The sequence below is a fragment of the Acanthopagrus latus genome, chromosome 2 (genome assembly GCF_904848185.1).
Source record: "Acanthopagrus latus isolate v.2019 chromosome 2, fAcaLat1.1, whole genome shotgun sequence".
NCBI classification, from domain to species: Eukaryota; Metazoa; Chordata; class Actinopteri; order Spariformes; family Sparidae; genus Acanthopagrus; species Acanthopagrus latus.
In genome coordinates this window covers 21,866,782-21,893,252 of record NC_051040.1, presented here as the reverse complement: position 1 = coordinate 21,893,252, position 26,471 = coordinate 21,866,782, and the positions used below count along the sequence as shown (strand labels likewise).

Below are 26,471 nucleotides of genomic sequence, written 5' to 3'. Positions count from 1 at the left end.
ATGGCAACCAATCTGATCTGAATAACCTCTACAGATTTTTTCTAAAGCATGAAGACTTGTTAGCGACTTGTTAAAACCTTTATGTGGATTGGAAACCTTTTCTAAACCTTCTCTGACACACAGATACATCCCTTTTGGCTTTATTTTCCAAGGGCTTTGATCTACCTCTTGATTTAATCTCACTCAAAGGGAGAGAGAAAAAAAAATGCTCTGAGTCTTGAAAGTCAAGGTACACTTTTATCTTGTCAGCCCTACAAAATATGAGTTATGGCTGGACAAAAGGCAGCTTAATGTGGCTTTCTGTGCCTGTGACATATCATGTAATAGAAAAATGGGACTCGCCCTCAAAATATATGATATGCCCTATTGGACTAAGGCCCTCTCCACACAGCATCCATCAAATCAGCCACCTGAGTCTGTTTCAAATGCTCATCATCCCTTAACGAACATGATCAATCCCAATGTAGGCTCACTTTGAACAGCCTTCAAGGTCCCTCCCCTGCACAAACAATGTATTCACTTTGCAAATCGTCGGGCTTCTTGGAATCTATAGACGCGGGAAAAAACACTCAAGTGTTCACATGTCAGCGAAGAATAGCAAGACTGGCCTTGGACTCTTCGAACAAACATTCAGACAAACACTCGAGTCGCCGAGGGGCCCTGAGGAGGCAGCAGGCGATGAAGTGGTGAAAGTTGACAAAGAGAGGATCTAATGACGCAGTGGAGAAACAGAAGGGACCCATCCCATTCAATCAGGCCCCATCTGAACTCCCAAACTTCTTCTCCTCTCCATCTCCATCTCCCTCCACAGCTCATTTGCATCTCTTTTATGTCCCTGCTTCCCATTATGCAAACGTGTGCTCTAAAAAAGTGGTCCGGCTTCCAAAGCAACTCGCTCCGCCCCCCCCCACCCTTATTTTTTTTTTTTTTTTTTTTTTTTAATCAATACCAGTCAGGGGAGGAGGGTTATGGGGTGTTCAGTCGCATTTATGCTAACTAGAATATTTGAACTGTTTTTCTTTGAACTGTAGTTACCTTGGAAACCAGCCCGCAGGAGTTGCTGCTTTACAACAGTGATTACAATCAGCGGTCGGAATTTCTTTTTTTTTTCAGAGTGCGTCCAGGACGAAGACGTGTGTATTGTTTGATTTCACGCTACTTAGAGGCTCACAACCTCGAAGACCTTTACACCTCATTAAAGCCCTCACTCTCTTTATTCATCGAGGGGGATGTTGAGACGGATTTGTTTGTCCGACCGCTCTGAATTTCCGAGGCGGGCAGGGATGAGATTATGATGCCTCGACGACCTCTGAACCCCGGCTGCATTCAACCTGCCAGAAACGACGGAGCCTAAAGAGGTTTAATAAACTGTTTGTGGCCCCTGATACTCCAGTTTTCTGATGTCCATGAAATCTCACTTCTGGCCGCGCGGCTGATGATAAAGCGAGTGCCTGCGAGGCCTCCCCGCTGTTGCCATTTGTAATTTTTAGAAGTCATCATTGGAGGCGATCCATCTTGATTATGCCTTGGCAACTGTCATGCTCCACTAATGCACAGTGTGAGAGAGGGCATAAATACAACGTCTTCAGGCAGCACTGATGTTTATCTTCCCTGCTTCATGAATTTGCATTCCCACAGACAAATTCTGCTCATAATGGCAGCCATCACAGCGCGGATAGGCTTGGCGTGTTATCAGTCTGCATACAGTGTTTGTTTTTACAAGTGGACAGGCAGGGAAAAAGGATTTGAACATTCTGATGAGGAAGACAGATTGATAGTAATACATGCCTCCTCTAATGGGCTGATAGAGCTTTATGAAATATTCATTATTGGTAACTATTGTTGCAACGTTGCCAGCTGCATCTGAGGGATTACATTTTTTGTTTTTAATGAAGCAGCCCGTGTAGCAAAAGCGGCTCTGAGAAAAAAACAGGGCTTCACAAATTTGCGTCGAAAACCTCGGCGAGAGCAGGGTTGAGCGATCTCGTAAGAATTCCTGCATCCGGAGAGAAAGAAGGTTCACATTATTACAACGAATAACACCCGGAGCAGCCCCGCGATGAGCTATAGCGAGTATCTGAGGCCTTGTCATTCCTGCTGTTTCTCCACGCTCTCGTGTAATGTTCACTTTTCAGAACACACTGAAGGCAATTTCTGTCAGAACGACAAGTTTATGAAAAGGTGTTGTACTTAAACCAACCTCCGCGCACTGTCTGTCGGCGCAGGCCTCCTTTTCTTGGTAACTACACGCTGTACCGTTCATGGAGTCTCACTGATTTATTCCAGCGAGGTGCATCTGTATGTATTACGTCTTAAAGGAGGTTATTTGAAATATCCCGCGTTAAGGTTTTGAAGAGTTAAACATGCCAAATATCAAGAAATGATAATTGCCTAGTAAAACTCAGGCAGTATATCAATCACACCCAATCAGAAATGCTGGGTGACTACTGCGAATGAATTAGATCACGAAAGATAGTTGATCAAAGTGTGTCTTTCAGTAGATATGATCGGTACTTAATTGGCCGTTTCCTGCCAAGTTTCTGTCACACACTTGCAGTGATGTTGCATTAACACCTCTGTAATCTGGCTTGCTTTCTTTGTCAAATGTGTTCCATGGCATTCTCAGACATTTATCACCGAGCTGAGACAGACTTTTTCTGAACAAGGAATGCGAGCCTATGACCAAAGGCAACCTTTTCCCGTGGTGTCTATCCTCTCAGTGGACTGATGAATCACAGCACGCTTCACTGACAATGTCAACTTCATAAGCATTCCGCGGATAATTAAATTGCACAAATCACAGCCATTAGACCTATGGTGAGAATGAGAGTGTGCATGCTGGAGCTGTAGGCTGATGACTAATCAGCGTCTGGTGACGAAGGACAAGGATTTGCGACGCTGCCTCCGAGGAGTAGGAGGTCTGGCGAAGAGACGGGGAGGGCGTGCGTTGCACAAGGCGAGTTTCAGCTGGGAGAGGAAAAAAGATGTAGGTCAATATTGTTGGAGATCTGTGATTTATGTAGAACTACAAGTCAGAGTTAAAGACACCGGTGGATTTATTTTATGTGCATTGAGTAATAATTTACAGAGCTTTGAAAAGACTAGATCAAAAAAAAGATGATTGATCAAGTGCTTAGGATTTTTTTTTTTTTTTCTTTTTTTTTTTTTTCTGGTAGCTGTTGGAATGCGTGATATTTTTCATTTGTCTCCAGTGCTGCTGGACATTGCAGGAGGATCTATAAGAATATCTTTAGATTTGCTTCAAATTCATGCCTTGATGAAAAAGTGCCTAGCATCTGTCACCTATGGCAACGTTGCCAGTGGATTAGACAGCGATGAAAATAAACCTCTCCCCCTCACTTTCCCTCCAATGGTTTCTCCCAGCCATTTATATACCACCAGCAGCAAAGTCATTAAAAAAAGAAACCGCTGTCATTGCCTACCAAACTACGACACCTATAACTAACTCACCCACTCCTCCATATTCTGAAGCCCTCCTGTGCTTCTAAATTGCTGGTATAAAATGCCCAGGCCAGAGGGGTAATAGTTTTTGATAATGATCCTGGGCTAAGCTTTGGTGCTGTGTGGCCACATGCTGCACAGACGGCATGCTGATTATTTCTCTGAAGTGGGCTGGATGTGTGTCCGTAACGGTAATTTTCAGGCCTGATTGGCAAAGAGCGATGAAATTGGGGGCAGTTAGCACTGAGGGGAAAATAGTGCTGGAGTGTGTGGAAATGCAGGAGCCGTCCAATGGTAAACAAATTATCTGAAGTGAAATGACAACATTAGGCGATGCAGAGTGCCGGTCCACATTATGAATATGGCTCAGTGCACAGTCTTTAACGACCTGCATTTTTTTTCCACCGTTTGAAACAACCGGGCAGTCCTTATCAAAGATCTCTAGCCTCCTATTTCCAAATGCAGGGCTATGAATGATTTGATGCACATAAACATATCCGGTAAGGGATAATGCATGAACATTTGCAAGGGGATCAAAAATTGTCATTTACCTACCTGAATATGTTACAGATTAAACACAAAATATGTGGATTTAGACATGTAAAAAACATTGCCTATCACTTTTGTGCTTTTGAATGTGGTTCTGTACAGACAAGCTTTTCAGAGAATACTAGTTTTTTCTCTAACCTGAAACTAAGAACTGTTGCATTTCCGTGACTCTGGAATGAGACATTTATATCCATAGATGGAGCGGTTGCTTTTCTACGGAGTCTGCTATGTTGCACCACCGTGTTCCTATAGTTGCCCAAAAGGGACAAACTAAAGAGCGGCCTGTAAAGCAGGCCTTTCAACCCTCACCACATGTTCTCCTTCAAGCTTGGAAACGGAGGACGGGTTGAGGGATATTCAGTTGGATGCAGTTTAGATGCCATTAAATCCTACATACTGGTCCTTTAAGGTGACGTGTGTTACTGTCTCATGCTGCACTATCAGCACTATTGAAACGCTGTTGTTCTCTGTTTGCTATGTAACACACCCACCTTGATTAAAGTATACAATTACATTTTGACATCTGCAGCGTGGCTCTGAGGAAAGGCAGTGGTTAGATAATGGATGGATGGATGGATGGATGGATGGATGGATATGCTCTCTTATGAAAGAAGCACGATGCTCAATTTAGAAAATGTGCTGACGTCAAACATTCCTCTGTTACTGCCACTAATCTTCCGAGACAATTCATAAAGACCAAAAGAAAAAACTTTTTTTTTTTTTTTTTTTTTTTTCTCAGGTTATATTCATAATGCAGATTTGGCTGCTGCTGGGAGAGAAAAACCCAGGGGCCGTCTGTTGTCTGTAGCGACAGACGAAATGTGTCTGATTCCGCTCTGTGTGCCCACACAGTTACCGAACCTAGCCGCTGAAGTCAAGGCCCATTAGTCTCGCAGCAAACTAGCATGTCTGGACTGTTTTTCATATTATTATTAATGTTTTACCAAGCTCTCTAGTAAACCCCATTAGGATGCTCAATAAAGCGTTATTAACGTGGATCTCCAGCTCCGTGGGCACCTGAGCACAATCCCCCCCCTCGTATTACTGTCAGCGATGAAGTCAAAAGTGAGGTGCTTGATTCTTAATTGGGCATTTTAACTGTGAAAATATATATTTTTTACACGAATAAGTGAGGGGGACAGAGGTTGCCTCCACTCTGTTACGTGCCATGTCTGGCACGTAATAAAGGGGGAGCGACAAGTCTTTTGCCCAAACTGTGAAGCCGCAGTGGAGGATGAATCTGGCAGATGTGACAGAGATTTATTCGGCGCAGAGGGGATGGATGAATGAATGTAGCCACCTTGATGTGAAGCCCCGGCCCTCTAAAACACATCGGCCCATTTCTGTGCTGCCGTGTCCCCGCAAAGACACATTTGTTGCAAGAGTCAGCCAGGCTTTAAATTGAATGAAGGAGGTCACTTTTTAACTGCTCAAGTGACAAGTACAAGCTGGTGTCAGATTAAGGCTTTGATTCTCCCCATCACCGGCGTGTTTTAATAGCCCTGCTAGGACATCATTCTTGGATTGGCAACACAGTACAAACTTTTAGGCTAATTCACTTGAAGGATATTAATATGCTACAGCAGTAGGGCCAAGTTTTTAGTGTCAATTCCCGATCCAAGAGGGAGCATGTCTGAAGCCCCGTTCAAGGTCTTAAACTTTGGGTTTCAGCATGTGTCAGCAGACCCCTTTTGTTCAAGAGCAGTATCGATGTTTTGTAAATCTGAATCCTGATTGGCTGGCGGTCACCGTTGACTACTCTCCATGCCGATGATACCATGCTTGTTTTGTTTCAGTGCCATGTAGCAAACCCTATTTGTACAGTTTTGGGGCACTTGTTAACCACTTCGCTCCACTTTGCTAAATTGTGGAAGAACGCGTTTTGCTTTCTGTTCTACTACATTAATTTGAGAATTCAGTCAGTAGTTGCTTCGCAGATTGCACGCTGCACCAGACCCATAAATAGTGAATATAATATTATTCATTTAACAGCAATCAGAGTTGTAAAGAAAAGAATGCTGATTATAAGTATCAAACAAAGAATCAAACAAATGCTGAAAAACTGATTTCATAACTGACAGGGGAGCATCTGAATACTTGGTCCAACACTCCTGTGCTAGCAGTATAAACACCAGCAATCCCCTGGTGGTCTGGCTACCTGCATGGACAACAGAGCCAACAAGCTAACACATGCTACGCTTATATGAGAGTCAAAGGGGCTGATTCTAACGCATTGCATCTTCAATGCCAACACTTAAGGACTATTCATAAGGGTGACTTTCACTTTTGCTCTAGTAATACAGTAACACTAGTTGTTTTTATACTCGCATGAAGTCAGTCTAATTTTTAGCGCCGGAGCCTATAATTCACATAATGCAACCTCATCAAGTATTAGGCCCACCTTGACAGGTAAATCCTTATGTCTTTTAAACTCTGCACCTCCAGTTTGAAAACCCAGGCTTTTCCGCTCCAAGTTGAAGCCTCCAAGACCAAACTTGTGACATAATCAGTTTTTAAGACTTTGGAAAGCTCCCTCCGGAGCCGGAGAAGAACGTTACGCAACTGTCTTCACAGGCGGCGTGGCATCTCCCTGTGATGAGTAAACTGATCTCCACATTCAAAAATCAGTGGAGCCCAGTCGTGCTTGCTTAATAAGCGGCACCGGCTCACGTGTGTGTGTGTGTGTGTGTGTGTGTGTGCGCAGGTTGTGTAAGAAAGCGTGTGATTCAGTTGTGCGTCGTTAATGAATATTTTTGTGAGGGGGCTGTTTGAGAGCCAGATATTTGTTTACAACAGTTTCAGGGCAAAAGTGTGACACGGAATTAGCATGAACTCCCACTGCAAACTGTGCGCTAAAAAACCTGTCACCGTGCAGACAGTATCCAGCAACATATAAGACAGCTCAGAATGTTTTTCACTTAATTGAATGCTGTAATCAAGCTGATACCGCGCCGCTCCGCCTGGGGAGCAGCACATCAGGGAAGACTATCTGTGAAAAATAATCTCCAGCCTATTTTTTAATTTTTTTTTTTCTTTTTTATTTTATCGATGACAGATGAGGCAAGAGGGATCCGGTGAATATAAAACACAGGGCTGAGAAAATAGGTGGGCTGTAGGAAAGAACATAGACCCGTGTGCTGCCAGCAGTGAGACCCCTCCAATGTTAAATCAATTACAGCACAGGCGGAACTGTTTGATAGTATCAGTCATGACTGAGCAGATACAAGATTCCCTGGCGTTTACAGTGGGGTTTTTTTTGTTTTTTTTCCCAGAACGTGCCAAGAGATCTGTTGAGGAGTTGTCTATCTTGGCGTTGCCACTGACTGGGTAGCAGAGTACAGCCGAGATAAGCTCCTCACGCGGGAAACGCAGTCGAGGCCCCGAACAAAGCTGTCTCGGCTTGAAGGGCAACGCTTATTGGGAGACAAAGTCTCACGCAGGGCAGCATTACCCACAATATACATCCACGCACTTACGAAGGGTCTGGTTAGCAAGGGGAGAAGCTGTTTAGTCTCCAGATGATGAAAAGCCCATTATGTGCTTTGAGGTACAGCGCATTATTTAATGTTCCTGTTGCTGGTTTAGTAATACATCTATATTAAAATGAGGCGGCGTACGGGGTTGTGCATTTCTGTCGGCGTGACGGTGTACACAGCGAGGAGAGTGCCCGAAATCAATACGAAAAACTTCTGCTTACATCTTTAACAAGCTATCCATCACGCCGAATTCAGTTCAAGGCTGGAAAAAATAAATAAATAAATAAATAAATAAATGACTTGTGGGGATTCTAATGGCATTTTCCAACTAAATTAAAATCAGTTTTCTCGTACGACAACAATCTCTCTCTCTCTCTCTCTCTCCCCCTCCTCTGATGTGGTTTTGAAATCGCACAACAAAGCGAATCAATTTCCTCGCCCGCAATAGGATGAGTAATTTCTTTGAATATAAAACTAAGCATCCAAAGAACTGCGGCGTGATGGAGAGATGCTGTAAGATGAAAACGCCCTGTCGCGTTCTTCGCCCGTCTTTGCTCTGCTTGTTATTGTAATTCGCTTCGTGTTAGTCTTCCATCAGCTTTTCATTTGCATGTGATTAATTTAAGAAGTGTGTGTGTGTGTGTGTGTGTGTGTGTGTGTGTGCGTGTGTGTGTGTGGATGTGTACTATAGGGATACACGCCTCCTGTTTGTATGTGTGCCTGTGTGTTTGAAGGATAGGAAGATGTTCCAGTAATAAATAAATAAATAAATAAATAAATAAATAAATAATAGTAATAATAATAGTAATAACAATAGGTAGACGGTTCTGATCCGAGTGACTGAACTTCAGAAGTTTGGATGAAAAAAGAAAAAAAAAAAGGGCCGCGAACAAAACTGTCTCGGACGAAAAAGTGTGAGAGAGGAAGTGACACTTTTTAAACCTTTCGCTGCAATCTGTGCTCCCAAATGTGTCTGTACGAATGCATGCCAGAGAGCATATATCTGTGTGTGTGTGTGTGTGTGTGTGTGTGTGTGTGTAGGCTTTAGTTGATAGGCAGTGTGCCAGTGTGTCTAACTACACATCAGCACCACTCTGCACCCTCCTCTCTGATCCACAACACTAACCCTCCCCTCGCCATTAACACACCCTCTGCCTCTAATGGAGTTCACTGCACACCACTTTCCGCCTGAACACGCGGCGGAGGAGTGCAGCTAATAGCGGTTGCACAGTCGGAGTACATGGGTGTGAGCTCGAGTTAATGTATGCCACTAGAGCGGTGTTGGCAGACGAGATCGTGTTATCCGCCGCGGTGTGTACGGGCCCCGGCCCATCTGCACGCTGACATCCTTCATAAATGAACCAAGCCGAGCTGCGACGGCTGTCTCTTAGCCCGCTCCTTCAGTCCTGGCGCTGCGCTGACACCTCTGATGCGTGTACAGTAGCTTGTCTCGGGGGAAACTGTAAAAGAGTGCGCCGCGTCTGTGTCTCACCCTTTAGGGTTACTTCCAACATGACTTTGACAAGACGTTTGAGTGAAATTGGTGGAAATGGGCATGCGGTGCACTTCCTTCCAACCACCATCACCCCCTTCGTTTTGCCTTCGCGCAGACCTTCAAACACTGAAGGCGTTGAAAGCAGGTGTTTGTAAAAGCACTCGTTTCCATCCTTGATCTTGAATTCTCATGCCTATTAGAATAACAAATCGATGAGTTAGCGCTAACCTTTCCCTCCTTTGTTTTTTTTTTTTTTTGTTGTCTCTTCTGAAGGAGCGGAGGCCATGTTTTCCCAGCAACCGCAGGACCTGGTGGTGGTGGCGGGCCAGCCTGTGACGCTACCCTGCACCATCCCCGGCTACCACGGCGTCGTCCTGTGGATCAAAGATGGCCTGGCGCTGGGTGTTGGCAGAGACCTCGCGGGTAAGAAGCAGCATTCATCCCCTTGAGCGCGTCACCCCGGATTTTCTCCATCACCCTCCGTTCCTCCTATTAATTAACACTCCCTAATATAACTGTCATATTCAGATGGCTGCTTTTTGTCATCCGAGGCCCCCCTCGTGTCAACACCCCAGCCTCTGCCAAATAAATTAGAGCGCGATTAGATAACAGAGGTCTCACAATGGTTCACTGGAATAGAAGTGTAATGTTACAAGTGTTGCGTGGAGCATCGTTAACGACATGACCAGACAGAATTAAAAATGCATCTCTGTGTGAGAGGTAGACCTACATCTTTTCTACTTTGAGTTTGGCAGGGAGGCCCAAAAATCCAAATGAAATGTGAAATCAATAGTGGCACTGGTCTTTTGCTGGTGCTTCAGGCTGCTAAATGGCATTTTGAAGAGTAGCTGGCGTACGCTAATTACACTGCACCTCGTGTATAATTGCCTTAATTGTTTAATTTGGAGTAAAAGTGACTACTGCACTGTCATTTAGTAGCCCGTTGTTCCACCAATCAAGGCTTTATGTATATTCATGACTTTGATGAGTTTCAAGGAAACATATCACTCCTCCAAATAAACATTTACAACCTTTTTGAAGCGCCAAGCCCACCGAATGAGAAAATCCATAAAAGCGTAGCACGCCTGCATCATTTACTGAAATGATCATTAAATTCTTCTGAAACGGAGATCCATTTGAATCCGTGCACAGGCGCGCGGTACGCAGCGGGGCGCTGTGGTGCTCTATAAGGGCACAGTCTCTACTCTGGAGTCTAATTTACCTCACATGCCACCTCTGTGTGACCACTGAAAAGCTGAAATAATTACAATTCAAGGCACAGCGAGAAAATAGTTTTTAAAATACAATAGTCTCTGATGATCAGGAACGATTAAATATGTATTTCACTGGAGATTGGGGGTCCTCTACCCCCTGACCTTTCGTAAAAGCTCCTGCAGGCCTTCCCTGTCGCCGACGTGGTCTGTAATTAAACCTCAGAGGCTGACAGAGCCCCAGTAAAGCCACCTTATTCCCTCCTCAGGTTCTTATCAGGCCCAGGGGAGCCCGAGGGGTTGCAGTAAACAATGGTCCTGCAGTCTCTGAGTCTCCTTAGGAGGAGGAGGAGGCAGACAGGGAGAGTACTTATGATTGCTCGAGATAGAAAGAGATAGAGGAAGCAAGAGGGGGGCACAATTTTATTTGGAGCAGAGATGTTGAGTTTGTTTTACCCTCTTCCATTTTCTATTGATTGAAAAGGACAAGACAATCAAGATGAAATCTTATTTAGAAAAATGGTCAAAATGGAACGGAACGGAGAAAACAGAGAGACCGTCGGGTCACAGAGCTCAAGGGAACCGCAGCGGATCAACCTTTAACATCACGTCTGTGAATAGTTTAACATTTATGGACAAGACACAGTAATCCAAGGCTTGCGTAGTCAGGCCTGAGACGCAGAGTTGGAGCGATCCTCCTCTCTTAAACCATTTAGAAAATGCACAGGGTTCCATACGAGGGGGGGAATAGCTGCCTGCCTGGGGGAGATAGGTGGAATCGACAGCATGATACCCACAGAGTGCCTTCCATTGAGAGGAGTGACACTTTTTCAAAATAAAGCGCTCCGCAGCTGTCCTTTTTATCACTCCTGCCTACATAAAAAAAAAAAAAAAATAGCAGTGCTCGTGGTAGTAAAAGAGTGACGGTACATGCACGGCAAGATGTACACAATGAAAGGGAAAGTGGCAGCTGTATACATAAAAAGTGCGACGAATCAAATGTTGCATGGAGCATTTCAATAATATAGGTCTGCTCGGCTATTCATAGAAAGGAGCTGCGTCGGCAACGCTGGGCTCCGCCTGGGACCTGTTTCCATTCACAGCAGCAGTGATTAAACCGAGAGAACTCTTTCACCATTCAGCGCAAGAAATCACAGCACAAAAGCCAATGATTCCTATCTGCCCCTGAATTTCCTATTCATTCCCTTTTGTGTCACGCTCCTCCACTCTAATTAAAGAAAAGTGAAGTAGCCCCACAACCGCTCAGAACATACCAATCAATGTCATGAATATGCACGATGAGGGGGGAGGACGCATCTTGTTGCATGCGCGGCGATGGCAACAAAAGCGGCTATAAGCTAACTCTCCCGGCGAAGAAGGAGAAGAAGAAAGGAGTGTTCGTGACGCACCGAGGGTATAGGCGAGCGGGCTCTCGTGAGAAGAATGGCGAGCAGGCGTGCGTCGCCTCTCCTGCCTCTCATGAGAGCAAATTGAGCACCGGTCACCTGTTCGCAGCTTCAGCTAACCTGTTCCCGTCCCCCGGTGGTTACAGTGTGTGGAACATGTGCTAGGTGAAACTATAAATCACTAGGCCACGCCTCGAGTGTCTGTATACTTATATATTCACACACACATGCACCCGGCACGCCATTGATCCGGGCCTGGAGACAAATCCATTTCCTCCTGATGGATTCATTACTCCTTAATGGGCCTCTTTTACATTGTTTGCTTTAGGTAACACATTGTGTCTTTGAAATTCGCTGAGATCTAAGATCAATGGCCCTTTATGTACACATCAGAGCAGGGGGCCGATCCGTCTTCATGTGCGCCGTGATAATTTTAGTCGTATTGACACAATGCGTGATCAAGGGGGCTAATAAGGTGGCAGAAACACATTAGAGTGTGTCCCTGTTGTTTCGGAAACGAGATTATGAAATCCTTATCATTAACTGTCCACCGCAAATGCAAATCACTCTTCCTTTTTGGAACCAGCTAATGCACAGAGATGAAACTGGAACAGAGCCACGTCCTCACACAGCAGAATTATTCTTAGCCGGCTGGAGGCACGGATGAGGTAATTGGCCAGATCATCTGTTTGTGTTGCAGCAATGTACATAGGCCTGTACCTTGCAGCAATTACGGCGAGCAAAACAAAAGCGCGGGTGGAGGGAGGGAAAAAATTCTCCCGTTTCCAGATAGCGGACACACTCGCGGGTTGGACCTGAGTCAGCTCAAGGTCACATCAATTCGGAATGTGCAATGACCATTACCCTTGTGATCCACAATGGCATTATTGCTTTGGATCCCATCAATGAACATAAAATTGAAGCAAAATGGTTCCCCAGGTGACCTTGTGCTCATAATGGCGTGTCCTCTATTTAAGGACATCATTCCGGGCATGAACATGCAGAAAGCTCCTTTTCCGTCAATGGATATTAATATTATTAATGGAAGCTTTTAGTTGTGACCAGGTCTCTATTAACCCTGTTACCTTTACAACCGGTCCGACTGGAGTCCCGCTGTGGCTCAGTGCGGGACACGTTGTCGCCGGGGAATGTAAAATTCAAAGAGAGGGAGACATTTTATCACCTGTGTGACCAGTTTTCCCACAAAACATCCACGTGTCGCAGCTCCCGCCTTCGCTCTTTTATTGTTTTACGTTAGCCGGCCACATATTCTGCCTTCCTCGGTTTATTTTCTCCCCAGCGCTTGTGTTTATGTTTAGGTGTTCTTTTGTCCTTCATCCTCCCACTGTATGGACCCTTAAGATTAAAGGCTACACGTAGGCGGATGGCCTAATCGGCTGTAACTCACCCCACCAGCATAAAATGAGGCCCACTTCATGCTCTATTAAAGGCAACTGGGTTCAGTGAAGCAACAGTCAGTAATTGGACTCTGAGCATACAATGAGCTTTTGCAGTAGACACATTCAAGGACTTAGAAGGTGTTACGAGGCTGCCCAGTCTGTTGTGTCCTTTTTTTTTTTTTTTTTTTTTTTCTGGGCACTAAAGCTGTAAAAAATTTGCGGTCAAAGACACAGTTTGTGACTTTCCGAAATGTACATGAGTCATCGGTGAGCTGTTACGGAGAAATCAATGTTTTACTTCCCAACATTTGTCGCTGCCGTCCCTACAGTTGAGTGCGTACTGATAGACTTTTTTGGAAAAGGCAATAACTTAGTGTGCGAATACAAAATGTGTGTTGTTGTCTCCTGAGTGCTTCGTTGAAAGCCTGGCCTCGTTCTGCTGTAAAACGATCCAGTCCCAGCCCCGTACACTGGTTTCATCATTGAACAATTATTTAAGGGATGGTGGAGGGGAAAAAAAAAAAGCTTAGCTGGATATTCTTAACATCGTTTGAAGTGCTTTTATGAGCAGACAGTCTAATTTCATCCCACATACTGTATGCCCAATAATTAGAAAGATGGAGTGAGAGGGAAAGAAAAGGGATCTTCAGAGACGAGTAATTCCAAAAGCATGAGAAACAACCCATAAAGCTTCCCAGTCAAACACATTCTTCTTCCTGCTTATTTGCCCCGGTGGAGGGATGCACTCCACGGCGCACTCTCAATGCATATTTCGATAATAGTTGAGGGGATATCTTTAAACCTCCCCCCCCCCCCCCAAAAAAAAAATGCCCAGGTCTCTTGGATATTGCTCTGCTATCTTGCATTATTAAACTGTAAATCATTTCACCGAACAATGCTGAAACAACTCAAACTCTGGCTGTTCCTGTTTACGGTTGCAGTAAAACACCGTTCTCCGGATCGCAGCAGCCTCATTAACATTGCTGGGAGTGCAATAAAAACATTCATACGATTCCTGTTTCAACCTTGTATGACAGTGCCTGAGCAAATTAGCAAATGAACAATTAAAAAAATATACACCCCCCTAACCTTTCACACTCACCTGTCTTCTCTGAATTATCTTGAGCAGCTCAGTGCAATTCACATGCACAAGCTAACATTTTGTATTTTAACACTTAGATGTTTCCCAGTTGACCACCTGAAAATAAGCCTGCTGCATGTAAATGAAGCCTGTGTACCTGTTTGTTGTTTCTATACATGCAAAATGTATTATGAGCTGTATGTTATGTACATGTGGATGTCCTAATTCTATTGTGAACGAAAACAAATTATGAACGTAATTCATACGTGAAAGTAATTTTCTCATGCAGAAGATTTCATTCAAATGTAAAAATGCTTGTCTCTTGTGAAAATGCACAGTTCTCATGTGACATCATTTCATAGTCACATGTTAAAGATGCAATATGTAAGAACTAGTGTCTTGCTGAATTTTTACCCAAAACAAACAGCAGCATAACACCAGATTAATGAACTGCTGCTAGTCGTAGCTGTCATGAGTTAAATAAGTGCAGCTATCAGTCCCGTCTGGGAGCTCAGAGCATCAGGGGAGTGTTGGTGTTTGCTCTGGTAGCACTGCAGCTTTGGACCAGGGCTTGCCAGTGCTAGCTGCCAGGCGTGCTAACTTCAGTATGCTTCTCTACGACAGAATACATAGAAGAGAAAATGTCAAACTGTTATTTCTTTACATTATGTTTAGAATTCAGGTCAATTTCTGAATGTTTTCAACTCAAATTCTTACGTATTGCACCTTTAAAATGTGCCACTTTGTGTGAAAATGTGAACTGTCCATGTATCTTTAGATGCGAAAAGGCAAACTTCCCATGGATTGTGATTCTGAGGGGACTCAACTGAACGAGTGTGTTGTCGCTTTTCCGCAGGCTATCCTCGCTACACGGTGATTGGCGACCACAGCTCGGGAGAGCATCATTTGCGAATCCAGCGCGTCGAGCTGATGGATGACGCCGTGTTTGAGTGCCAGGCTGTCCAGGCTGCCATGAGGTCCCGTCCAGCCCGCCTCACTGTGCTGGGTGAGTCCGACTTGATCACACACGCACAACCCAAACAACACCTCTGTAGTGGCCAACCACCTCCGCTCAGTGAGGTGCAAAGCAACTCATGGAGGCTTCGCTGGCGTCACTGGCTTCTCACACTCCCATGCGTTTTTCATGCTAGTTTGATGACAAAATGGCACCAACGCCACAGAACTTGCCCTAATTGCTCTCAATGTGTGTGATTCACCAGAACAAATGTAGCACAAGCAGTGTTCTGCTTTTGTCGGGCACAATCCCGTGATCAACGTGCAGGTGTCCTGAAGGAGGGGAAGCAGGAAAAGTAGCTTGTATGCATCACCCCAAATAGTCAACGCAAATCTAGGCTCTAGAGCCCAAAACAGTGGACAGAAGTACGACTGGAGCCCGAACAGAAGTGGTGCTTCACAAAAATATAAATAAATATATATATATATATATATATATATATATATATATATATGTATATATATATATATATATATATATATATATATATATATATACACGCACGTCACATGCAGTCATACTCACGCCGTGATCAAGTATTTGCAGTAAATCCTTGAAACAAAAACATATGTTGTGTTAAAACCATTTAAAAAAACAGGAATTGAATCAATGCCAACGTGCCCCATTTGGCAGACAGTGTCAATGTGACTGAACTTTTACATTTCCACTTTAATTTCCTCCCCCTGCATGCAGCCTCCATTTTCATTATTACTATAAGCTTGAGAGGTTACTTGTTCTTAATTAAACTTTATTGGGTTATCATTCAGCGTTGCCACTTCTGCCTTGTTGAGTAGCGCCAGTGCAATCGGCAGCCCAAGTCTTTTTTCGCGGGCCCCCTTCGAGCCTCCCGCTACTTCTGCGGCTGCTGCCTCCCGCGGCCCCCCTTCACCGGGCGACTGCCGGAGAGATAGCGGGGAGTCAGTGGCGGAGCAGAAAGGGAACGAGGGAGAACGAATGAGGAGAAAGAAAAGAGTTGAGGAGAAAAAGAGAGAGGGGGGGGTGTCTGCCACGCAGTATCCTCGCCACGAGCGGCTGATCCGCCTTATTGATCCGGCCTAATGAAAAGTGAAACTAACGATTTGTAGGGGAGAAGGCAGCAGGAGAAAAGGAGAGAGGGGAAGACAAATTGCGGCATAACGTTTCTGTGGCTGCCAAGCCCCCTGCAAATGGATATGAGTGAATAATTATGGATACTTCAACAGAGGGCTAAAATTGTCTGTTGCAACTGCACTATTCTGCCGACTGCTGCTGTCCCTCTTTCTGCAGTTGTTTAAGTCTTGCTCTGACAGAGTGCTTTTCCCCAAAACTTTGCCATCTGATCACACGTGTCGAGGAGGGAGAGAGGAGCCTCTGACAATCCGTGATGTACACACCGGAGCAAGGTCGCTGACAATAGACTGGATGAGCCATTAAACTACATTCCATTCAGGGCATCCAGGGCCTCAGAGTAAGTCGCTTAGAGGCATTTCCCCCAGCCTTGTGATTCTCCTTGGGTAGATTTTTTATTACATATGAAACTGCAGTTTCATTTGAAAACAGCCCCCACGTAGGAGGGAACAGCTGCTTTATACGGCAGATGCAAATAATTCTTGTGTTCTCGTTTTAATCCCTTTGACACCGCGCTTTCCTGATTTGGCAAACCCTACACCGACTACTCAGAGTAATTAAAAAGGAAGAAACAAATTATTTGCAAATGCTCGACTTTGGACTGAGGAGCAATGTAAAGCAGCAGGAAGTGAGAATGAGAAAAAAAAAAGGGGGAAGCCTTTATTACCTATTTGGCTGATTGAGGGGGGAGAGAGAGAGAAAAAGAGAGAGAGAGAGAGAGAGAGAGAGAGAGAAAGAGAGAGAGAGAGAGAGTTTATCACTCCTCCCCATAAGCCCGAATGGAAGGTGTTTGTTTAATCCCCCGCCGAGTGAGCTGACTCCTGAACGCACTGCCGGGGAGAACTCCAAGCTGACACACACACACACACACACAAGGTAATGGAGGAAATATATGCAAGGCCTGTGTCACTGCAAACTCCGAGCTGTCAATTACTTGCCAGTGGTGACAGAGTGTGTCTATCGACTTGGAAGACAGCTACGGCCCAGCACACCTATGCACGCACGCACACACATATACGTACGCGCAGACGCAATCTGCTTACACACACACACACAGACGCGTGCACGCTCACATCCACCAGTGCACACGCTCACACGCAGCTCCCCTTCCCTCGGAGCTGACAGCGGAATAAATCTAAAAAACTCTGCCCTCCGTCTTTCATAACTCAATATCAGCCCAAACTCCTCCATGTGCCATATCAGAGGAACTTCTCTCCTCCTGACTTTGATGGGCTCGGAGGAAACACAACATAAATATTTACCAACACATGGAGAAAGACCTTTATCACCGCCGGAGAGCAGATACCCTACCATGTGTTTTGTTTTGTTTTTTCCTGCTTCTCTTCCATTAATGATTGGCTGAGCTTGTCCTTGAAAGTCAACCAGTTCCTCTGAGGCCTTTTTCCCGACCTGCCTGTCAACAAGTAAACGCACAAAGCAGAGAAAAGGGAAAAAAAAAAAAAGCCCCTTTGTTTCATTTTCCTTTTATTTCAGCCAACGCTTCGAGTGCACGAGTGATCGAATTAAACGCTGAATGCATAAACATTTACAAAACAATAATAAAGTTCCTTCGTCAGAAAAAAAAAAAAAAAAAATGCTCTGAGGGCGTAATGTTTGGTGAACTTAACCTATCCAAGCGTTTGCGTGGCTTGCAGGCTTACCCTCGGATGCCAAAGGAGAATCAAGGTCTTGTGAATTAGTCATGAAGCAAGAGAACGAAGGGGTTTCAGGTCCAAAAAAGACCCCTGAGGCTAATTATATCCCTTGCAGCAAGTTGGCACTGCTCCAAGACCTTTGCTCTAATCTTTCTACCTCAGGTTGGGGACTACTAGAACAAAGGGACCGGAGATCACCGTTGTTTGATTAAGGTCTCCGGCTGCAAAACTACTTGAAGGTGTTCTGTTTAGTTTTTTTTGTTTTGTTTTGTTTTGTTTTGTTTTTTGTTTTTTTGTGAATAGGCAGCATGTCATAATGTCATAAGGAAATGAGCTGCCATTTAATGACTCACTGCTGACATTTTAATAAATCAGCGTCTGTCTTGAATGTTTTTGTTTCTCCGTCTCTCTCATGCGTTATTTAACACGGCCTTCTTTTCCCTCCGTGACTCACTGAATCACTCCCTGCTAATGCGGAGACATGGATTTCTTTTCTATTACCGAATCCTCTTGGTTTTAAAAAAAGGCCGCTTTTAAAGAGGATGCACAATTAATGCCGAGGCGCTTTGTACCTCCGTGTAATCTCTGCTAATTGAAGTTTCAAAATTGCTCATCAGGTATTTACTTTGCCGGAGATAGACTCCAGAGATGAGAGAAGTGGCTCACTCACCGGTCGTAAATCACAGTCGAAATACCATCACTGATTTTTTATTTTTTTTTCCCTCGCATGAACTCATTAAAAAGTCCCTTAACTTTTGTCTCCTTACCCTCGCACTTAAAGGAAAAGGGATTGATTCTTTTTGTTTTCTTTCTCCCTGCTGCAAGAAAGGATGTGACAAAGTTGTTGCCTTTTACACGATGTAGCAAGGGCAAGGGAGGGTGTCCAGTGTGGTTTTACTTTCAGACACGTCTTTGACAAACGTTTCACATTATTCCACCCCTGTGGCCCCACTCTGCCCGGTGCCGGGTCACGAAGGTCATACTGCGGACCATGCTGCCGAGATCAGGAAAGAGTTAGAAACATTCTTTTGAGAGGTTTGACACTTCATTAAGAGGGAATAGTTCACTTCACTGAAGACACAGGGAAAAAAAAAACAAAAAAAAAAAAAAAACATATAAGCTGTCAGGATCTGTAATTCTCTGCAGCTACGGGAGGAATTCCATTGCAGACTTACCACTAAAAAGCTTGTAATGCGCTCGATTGGTTCTGTTATCTGCTTCAAAAGTGGCTCTTTTTTTACGACAGATAGAAACTGTGTAACTCAGACGCCACAAAATAGTTTGGGCACCTGAACAAGAAAAGTCAACCCCTGAATGTGTCTTCCAGTGCAGAAAGCCATGCAACTGGGATCTAAATATTGTGGGAACCGTTTTACCTCGAGCACTCGGCAGTCCTCTCAGTGGTTAAATTTAAACAGGTTTAAACAGTTTCAGCAGTTGTCAGTTCAAAGTTTGCTCAGCTGACTCTCCCCGCGATCCAGTTCCAACAGCGCTGACTCCAGACCAGCCGAGTTTTAAGAATAGCCTTGCTCGAGCAGCATCGCCGCTATTTCTAGCTTTTACCGGCATTGTGGTGCACTCGAGGCTTAAGTCTGCACAGATTTTGATGTCAGTGGCTTCAGTTTGTTTCGCCAATGACTGGTGATTTCTTATACTCTTATTAAACTGCTCCTCAGAAGTAGCGATGTCTCTTTCTGCTTTTTCATGGTCAAGTTGGACCCTCGCACAGCTTTGTGTCCTCCATGTTCAATACGCGAGTTTTCGTCCTATATGTTATCCCTGCTGTGAGATTAGAGTCTCTTCAGCACGCTATTTTGTTAGCTCTACATTTGAACCCGTATCTGGTTTGCGCCATTATTAAGTTATTAAGTTGTTGCGCCGGGGTGACAACATCAGAGACGCCGCACGAGATGTTTCATAAGGACAGGCGTTCCTAAAACGCAGTGTGCTGCTGCCAAACATAATTGATAACGTGCCATTTGAATGAGCTGCTGTGTACGAGACATTTGTTTTCCATTCCCTGCATGGTTAATGTTTTGGACCAGCGCTTTAGCTACAATATTCATGTACACAAAAGCCCAAGGGTATCTTTTGTTTTTGTTGTTTCCAACTGCCAAAGCTGAATCAGCCATTTCTCTGGATAAGTCTGAATTCATTAGCTCTCAAGTATCACGCTGCCATCCTTCTACTAATGGAGGTGAACTTTGAGGGCAGGGTAGGGGGGGGAATGAATAACTAACAAAACGCAGAAATGAGGAATTCGAAGTTCTTTATGCTTGAAACGGCACGCGGACGCTGCTCCGCACAGCTCTTGAATGTGTGTTCTGTCAAAGACGCTGTCCGTGGTGCTAGCCCCGGCCTGAGCCGAGAGTCTGGTTCACTGCTGACTCCGACAGCGATCCTGTCCGTGGCGAGTGGAAACCACAGGCCAGCGATTGGGTCTGCAATAAGAGGGATTGTTTGCAACACGCTGGCCTGACTATATATAACAATGCGTGCAATTTGGCAGCTGTTGTTGTTGTTGTTGTTGTTCCCTGAGGAAGAAAAAGAGGGGAAAAAAAAAGCTTTGATTCTCACCGTCCTCTATTTGTGATTTTCACCTGTGCTGTTATTATGATTGGGGCATGCAGAGTCTCAGGGTAGTCTTAGCAGCGCCCCATGACAGCTTAGCACGGTTCGACATCGTGTACTATGTTCGTAGCTTTTCTGATTTGATGATTTACAGTAAAAGGGAGCAAGATGTCTGCGTCTAATCGTACTTAAAGTTGTGTTTTCCTTACTTCACATATTTCATATTCATACTATATCCCTCCTACTCAATGCTGTTGTTGACATCGTCTGTGTGTGTGTCTGTGTGAGAGTGTGCGTGTGAGTGCAAGAGCCAAATTCTCAAGAGACACTCAAGCAAAAATTTCCCATCAGTCCAAAAGTAGTAGAAGTGAAAAAAAAAAAAGAAAAAAAAGAAGCTTTTGAGCCTGCGGTGTAAGTAACCAATTTGTCTCCTACAAAAGTTAATTTAGGTCTAGTCAAGCATCTCAGCATAAGTATAGAGAGAGATAAGGTGTCCTAAACGGCAGTCATTCCGGGAAAAAAAATATGACTGTAACGCTTATATTATGCTGCCTTTTCTGCCATTTTGTCTGGAACGCGAGATGGAATGATTACTACATCTATGATATCAGAGAGGCTGCGAGCAGGTGCGTGATTATGGCAGACAGACTGTATGTAGGATGTTTTTTTTTTTTCCCTTTTTCCTTTTTTCCTCTGCGTTTCAACAGACGGAGGAGAAACGACACGAATACATCTGTGCTCTGCATAACAACAGTAACCAACTGTGTACAGGTGCCGGGCTGATTTGAATTCACGCTACATGGTAAACAGCTTTCCCTCAGCAAAACTGCAATTGTTAGCGAGCGAACTAATGATTGACGTGGTGAAAAAACGTAAAAGAAAACAAAAAAAAAAAACAACGTGGGCTAATAATTGACAGAACCTTGAAGCGAGCAGTTTTTTTATTATTATTATTATTTTGTTTTTAACTGTGAACCTGACTTCCAAATCCATCCAGCCTTCAATCCTAGAACTCTCTCACACACACACGCAAGTGCGTACACACATAGATGGATTTATAGCCGGGTGATGAGCAGCGATGTCAGCACCCTCCCCATCTGTGGCGAGCGGGGGCTTCTGGGTGCTGCACATGGCTGTGCTGTGAAAGAGCAGGCTCCGCACGTCTCTGACAGCTCTGGCATCTCCGCACTCCTCATCTCATCTTCATCTCCGCTGCCCTCCTTTTTTATTTGGCACTGCTCATTTGATAGATCATGACACCAGCACTGCCAGCGGATTACTAAGCATTTCGAGACTTCTTCTTAAAAATGTTAGGAAAACACGTCCCGGCCTTTTGAATCTTCTCCCGTTTGTCTCGTACTCCAATCATTTTACATTTCCTCTCTTTATCAACCCCCCCCCATTTCCCCCCTACCTCCTCCTTCCATCACATTTCTGCCCTCTCTGTTTATTATTCTTTACCATGTGGCAGCGCACGCTCTTCTTGCAAATCAGTCCTCTGCTGCTTGCTTTTTTTTTTTTTTTTTTATTTGGTGTATGCATTTTGTACAGCCTGCCATGCTGTTTGTGATTGCCATCTGTCGCCCTGTGCGAGAGAGCAAAATGCTGCTGTGTATTTCTCCCACTTTATTTTTCATTCATTCACTCACCGTCCTCCTCCTCCTCCTCCTCCTCCTCCTGCACCTCCCGTCTTCTGCGCGGGGAGTGCATGTGTGCACACACGGCTGAGGGATCCTCTGGCTTTGCAAACAGATGTGCAATGACAGCACTCGACGAGGGCCGTCGAATTGGGCCAGCGAGGCACGTGTGTCTCTTGCATCCACCTGTGTTGGGTATTCCTCTCCTATCCATTTTGACTCCTTTTTTTTTTTTTTTTTTTTTGCCTGATCTATCTATCACAAACTCTGCAAGCTGTCGCAACGGGGTGACAGGCGGCCCGTGCGAGCGCTCCTCCGAAATAGACAGGCAAGTCAGGGAGCTCATTGTTGTTCAGGACACGTCTGCTGGAGCGCAGCGCTACAGCAGCTACACCTCGCCGGCCTCCCCTCCCCTACACCATCCTGCCTCCTTGCGAGGAGCGCTCCCTCATTCATTCGCCTCCAAATTGCTTTTTCTCCGTTACTCGCGCTCCTGGAAAGCCGGGGTTGCTCGCAGGAATTCATCGGCTGCTTCGGAGAGGTTCTTCCCCCCCCCCGCCGGGTATTGGTCTGGCCTGGAAAAACCACGCCGGTTGGACATCAGCAACACCAGACTGAAGAGGGCTTCCCAGCCAGCTCCAGCACACGCTTTCAACTTCCCTATAGCATACTTGGTTTTTCATGTTCGTGGCAAATTTTGGGAGAGATCGCACGCATCACGGGACAATAGGCAACTTTATGACCCCCAGGCTTTATCCAGGCTCATCTCGGAGGTGACAGAGTTACTGCCCTGCACCGTCGAGTTCATTACACATCAATATGCTTTGGTCGCCTTTATGGACATCTTTGATTATGCAGTAAAAGCAAAATGATCTCACTGAAGTCCAGCCTCTCTGACATCACTGTCTTTTCTCCTTTTTGATCGAGGGTTAGGGTTTAAAGTCAGGTATGTCTACCACTGGTAGATATGGGAAAATACATAAATGATTCCCAAATCTTATCTCACACCGGGTGAGGTAATGGACCTCCATAAAATGTTAGCAGCCCTAAAGCGAAATGGGAGAATTACCCATCTAAGGGACCTGGATAGGTTAATGTAAGTTGCGACGGACCAATTGGATTTCTCCCTCAGACACACACACAAAAAAAGGGACCGCTCGGAGCTTCCAACCCCACATGATGTCTATGATCTGAAGAAGCTACGGGCCAAAGTGACCTCGACAAACTCTTTCAAACGACAAAAAATAATGAACTCGCCGCAGCTCGCAGCCCGGTCTTGTCGCTGAAACCACACGCCTCACATCTGTGATTATTATGGACATGCACTGAAAACAAAAAGGCACAAGCTCCTCCATGACTGACGTGCCCTCGGTCGTCTTTGATTTGTGTTAAAAACTGTTCCTCCGGTCCGTCAGTGCCGCTGTGTACGCATGCACAGGACAGATGCAAATTTGCCAAAGCGTTGAAAGGTATGACATGATTAACCCCCAAGGGGGGGAAAAAAATGTGTAGCTAGTGAAGCAGAGTTTGCAGTGAGTCAGCGCTGTAATTAAAGAGGAGCGATCAATCTGTACCACTGACCACACTACTTATGCCAAGTCCATCGAATGGCTGCAGTAAAGAGCTAATTTAGAACCATTAGGGACTGCCGAGTTTGCAAACAGCCCAGTAATGATGATGGCTGATTCAAGTTCAAGGCTTGGCCTCTGTAAAACTGTCAGACCTGGCAGTCATAAGGCAGGATCGGTGGAAGATCTCGGATGAAGAGAAAGAGCTAAAGATCTATTTAAATTATTATTTTTTTTTTTTCCCGGTCATTCATCTGTATTCAATAGATGTTGGGTTATCGGTCAAATCCTCCCGTTTCTGCAGCAGACGTGAGGGCCTTCACTTGCCAAGTGAAGAGAGCACAGAAGTTTCCTCTAGGACAGGACTATTGTGTAAGCAAGTCTGGCTGCACTTTTTTTTTTTTTTTTCCCTTCGAGAGAACCTTTTTCCATGCTCCTTTAGTGGATGGCGATATCAAAAAAAGATGCCAAAGGAACGCACGCTGAGAGGCTCGAACATGTGCCACTTTCACGGGAAAACAGCTCCAGCCCAGTCTGTCGCAAAACACATAGTCTCTGCACTGGCACCCGCCGCATACAGTAAGACCTCAAAACACAATGGGGGACAGAGAGAGAGAGACAAAGTTACGGATGCAGGATGGAGGCAGCCAGCCGTGTCCTTATTCCCCTGTCTCACTGGCAGGCGGCCCCTTCGGGTGGGGGAACACGACCTGAAAGCGTAGCGGTGCTCTGTTTGGTCTGCCCATGACCTCCCGTGTAGCTCCGCTATGCACGAAATCATAAACTCCCACCGCGGTGACATGCTTTAATGGGAAACATACGGGAGAATGGTAGTGGATAACGGATGCTATTAAAGGTCAAAGCGAGGCGCATGGCGACAGTCTGCGAGGGCGTGACCTTGTTCGTTAGCGGTGTCACCCTCTGACCCCGCAGCACCTACATACAGCGCAGATACGGATGGATGTTACATGTGGCTATTTCTCCCGAGAGAGAGCCTGCTACGCATGTCTGAGAGTTTTTAAGCACTGGTGGGCAACAATGGGAGAATATTCAAGTTCAAGTGCTGGAGCTGGAGTCCTATCAGTCACATTCCTCCAGACTTTCCTTTCTAATCTCCCTCCTCTCCATTAACCAAAAAAAAAGAAAAAAAACCCTTTATGGCTGCCTTATATGCTTGACATTTAATTAATGTTTCAGTCATGTGTGCAATAGAGCACTGACAGCAAGCCAAGAACACTACATCTGTGCAATCAGCTGTCACAGTGCTATCATCGAGCCTCGCGTCTTGTCCATCTTCCTTAATGACGACTGGGAGAGCTGTTTTTTTCGAGAGTCCCGGCTCGCGGTGCCTTTATGCACGCCGCCTGTCTCGTTTGCATAACCGTGCAGCAGCTCCACTTTTAGCACCAGAGTAAACTAACGCGATCCTCTTGACCTTGTTTCCAGTTGCCGGTGAAGGACCAGAAGGTGACGACTTTCTCATAAGGATTTCGCTCTCACTCTGCCTAGATCAGCACACTCTGTTTGTCTGATCTGCCGGTGCTGACCTGAGATTCCTCTACCTCTCCCCGACCCTCTGCATGTTAATGAGGAGCAGATGAAAGGGAGCCCGGCTGCATTTCAAACTCAAATACACAATAGGAGCGAGTGAGCGGGAGTAGCCTGTGGTAATAGCAGATTTACTGGTCCAGTTGGTGAGAGTTACGAGCGTGGTCGAGTCAGAGTCCAGACTTCATTGTTCCCACATCGGTCTGATTCAGCCGTTACTCACTGTAAACGTGTGGTGCTGATGAATATGCTCTCTGATCACTTGGGTGAAAAAAAACAAACAGCGTTTCCGTGTTTTTTGGGGATTTTTTTAGCCAATAACCTTTTGTGATGAAACGGCCTTAGTCAGAAGAGCAGAAGACCGAAATGCCACCGCCTTGTGATCATCAACCCCACGCTCAAAGACGAGCTTGTGCGTGACAAAAGAGCTGGAACGCGATGTTGCTGTGGGTGACCGGACCCGATGTGTCGCTCCTCTTGCTCTGTATGATGCCACAAATGACGCGTAACCATTTGTGCAATTGACTAAGATCTGCATCTTAACCACCAACGCATTTCACATGTAAAGACCACTAACTGGAAATGACCCACAGCACTGTAAGAAACAACCGCCATCGCAAAACGCTAATTCACTAGTTTACCATCCTTGGCTAACCATTTGGTTAGCATCACCCCAAGTTCACTCAACATAAATCAAAGTAATCAAACAGATTTCTCGGTTGGACTTTAGATTATTGCAGACAACAGGCTCCGTGGTTATGACACTCATACAATTCTTTCAAGGTAATCTTCACAGATGAACACCACTTTTAGGGATTTCTGAAGCATAAATGAAATCGCTAAAATGCTAAAAGAGACCAATGCTGGGCTGTAAACAAACTACATTGCAGTCACATGACTTCAACATCGCCATAACTAAGCATCTTACTCCACTTTTCTGTACACTAATTTGATCAAACTACAAGTTTGAAACTATTCTAAAAGTTGAACTAGTTTGTGATTTAAGTCCGCCTGTAGAAACAGACTAGTGAGGTGATGAGTCTTTGCGTTCGGCATGATGACCTTTACTGTCCCCGACAACCTGTCGTCTCATTTAGTTCATTGTTCACAACTGCTCTTTTAAAACTCATATATAACACCTATTGTCGAATGCATGTTAATTACTGACCTTATTTCAGGCATCTAACTGAATACCCGTTCAAAGAACCCATTGACTTTGAGGTCACCGGGGATACAAAAAGTGCTAACTCATTTCCGGGTTTAAGGACTAATTCCAGCAGCAATGGAATG

General features: G+C 45.0%; 1 protein-coding gene across 12 annotated transcripts in view; it reads left to right on the top strand.

Moving 5' to 3' along the window:
- kirrel3b (kirre like nephrin family adhesion molecule 3b) overlaps window positions 1-26,471 on the top strand; it is a 165,838-nt gene that overhangs the window by 91,287 nt on the left and 48,080 nt on the right. For 11 of the 12 annotated variants that reach the window (XM_037086813.1, XM_037086802.1, XM_037086759.1 and 8 more), the window contains exons 3-4: window positions 9,256-9,405; window positions 14,937-15,086. In XM_037086813.1, coding sequence (XP_036942708.1) covers window positions 9,256-9,405; window positions 14,937-15,086 — 300 coding nt within the window. Of the gene's footprint in view, window positions 1-8,991; window positions 9,128-9,255; window positions 9,406-14,936; window positions 15,087-26,471 lie in introns of those variants that run through there. The other variant, XM_037086840.1, reaches the window with a different exon arrangement.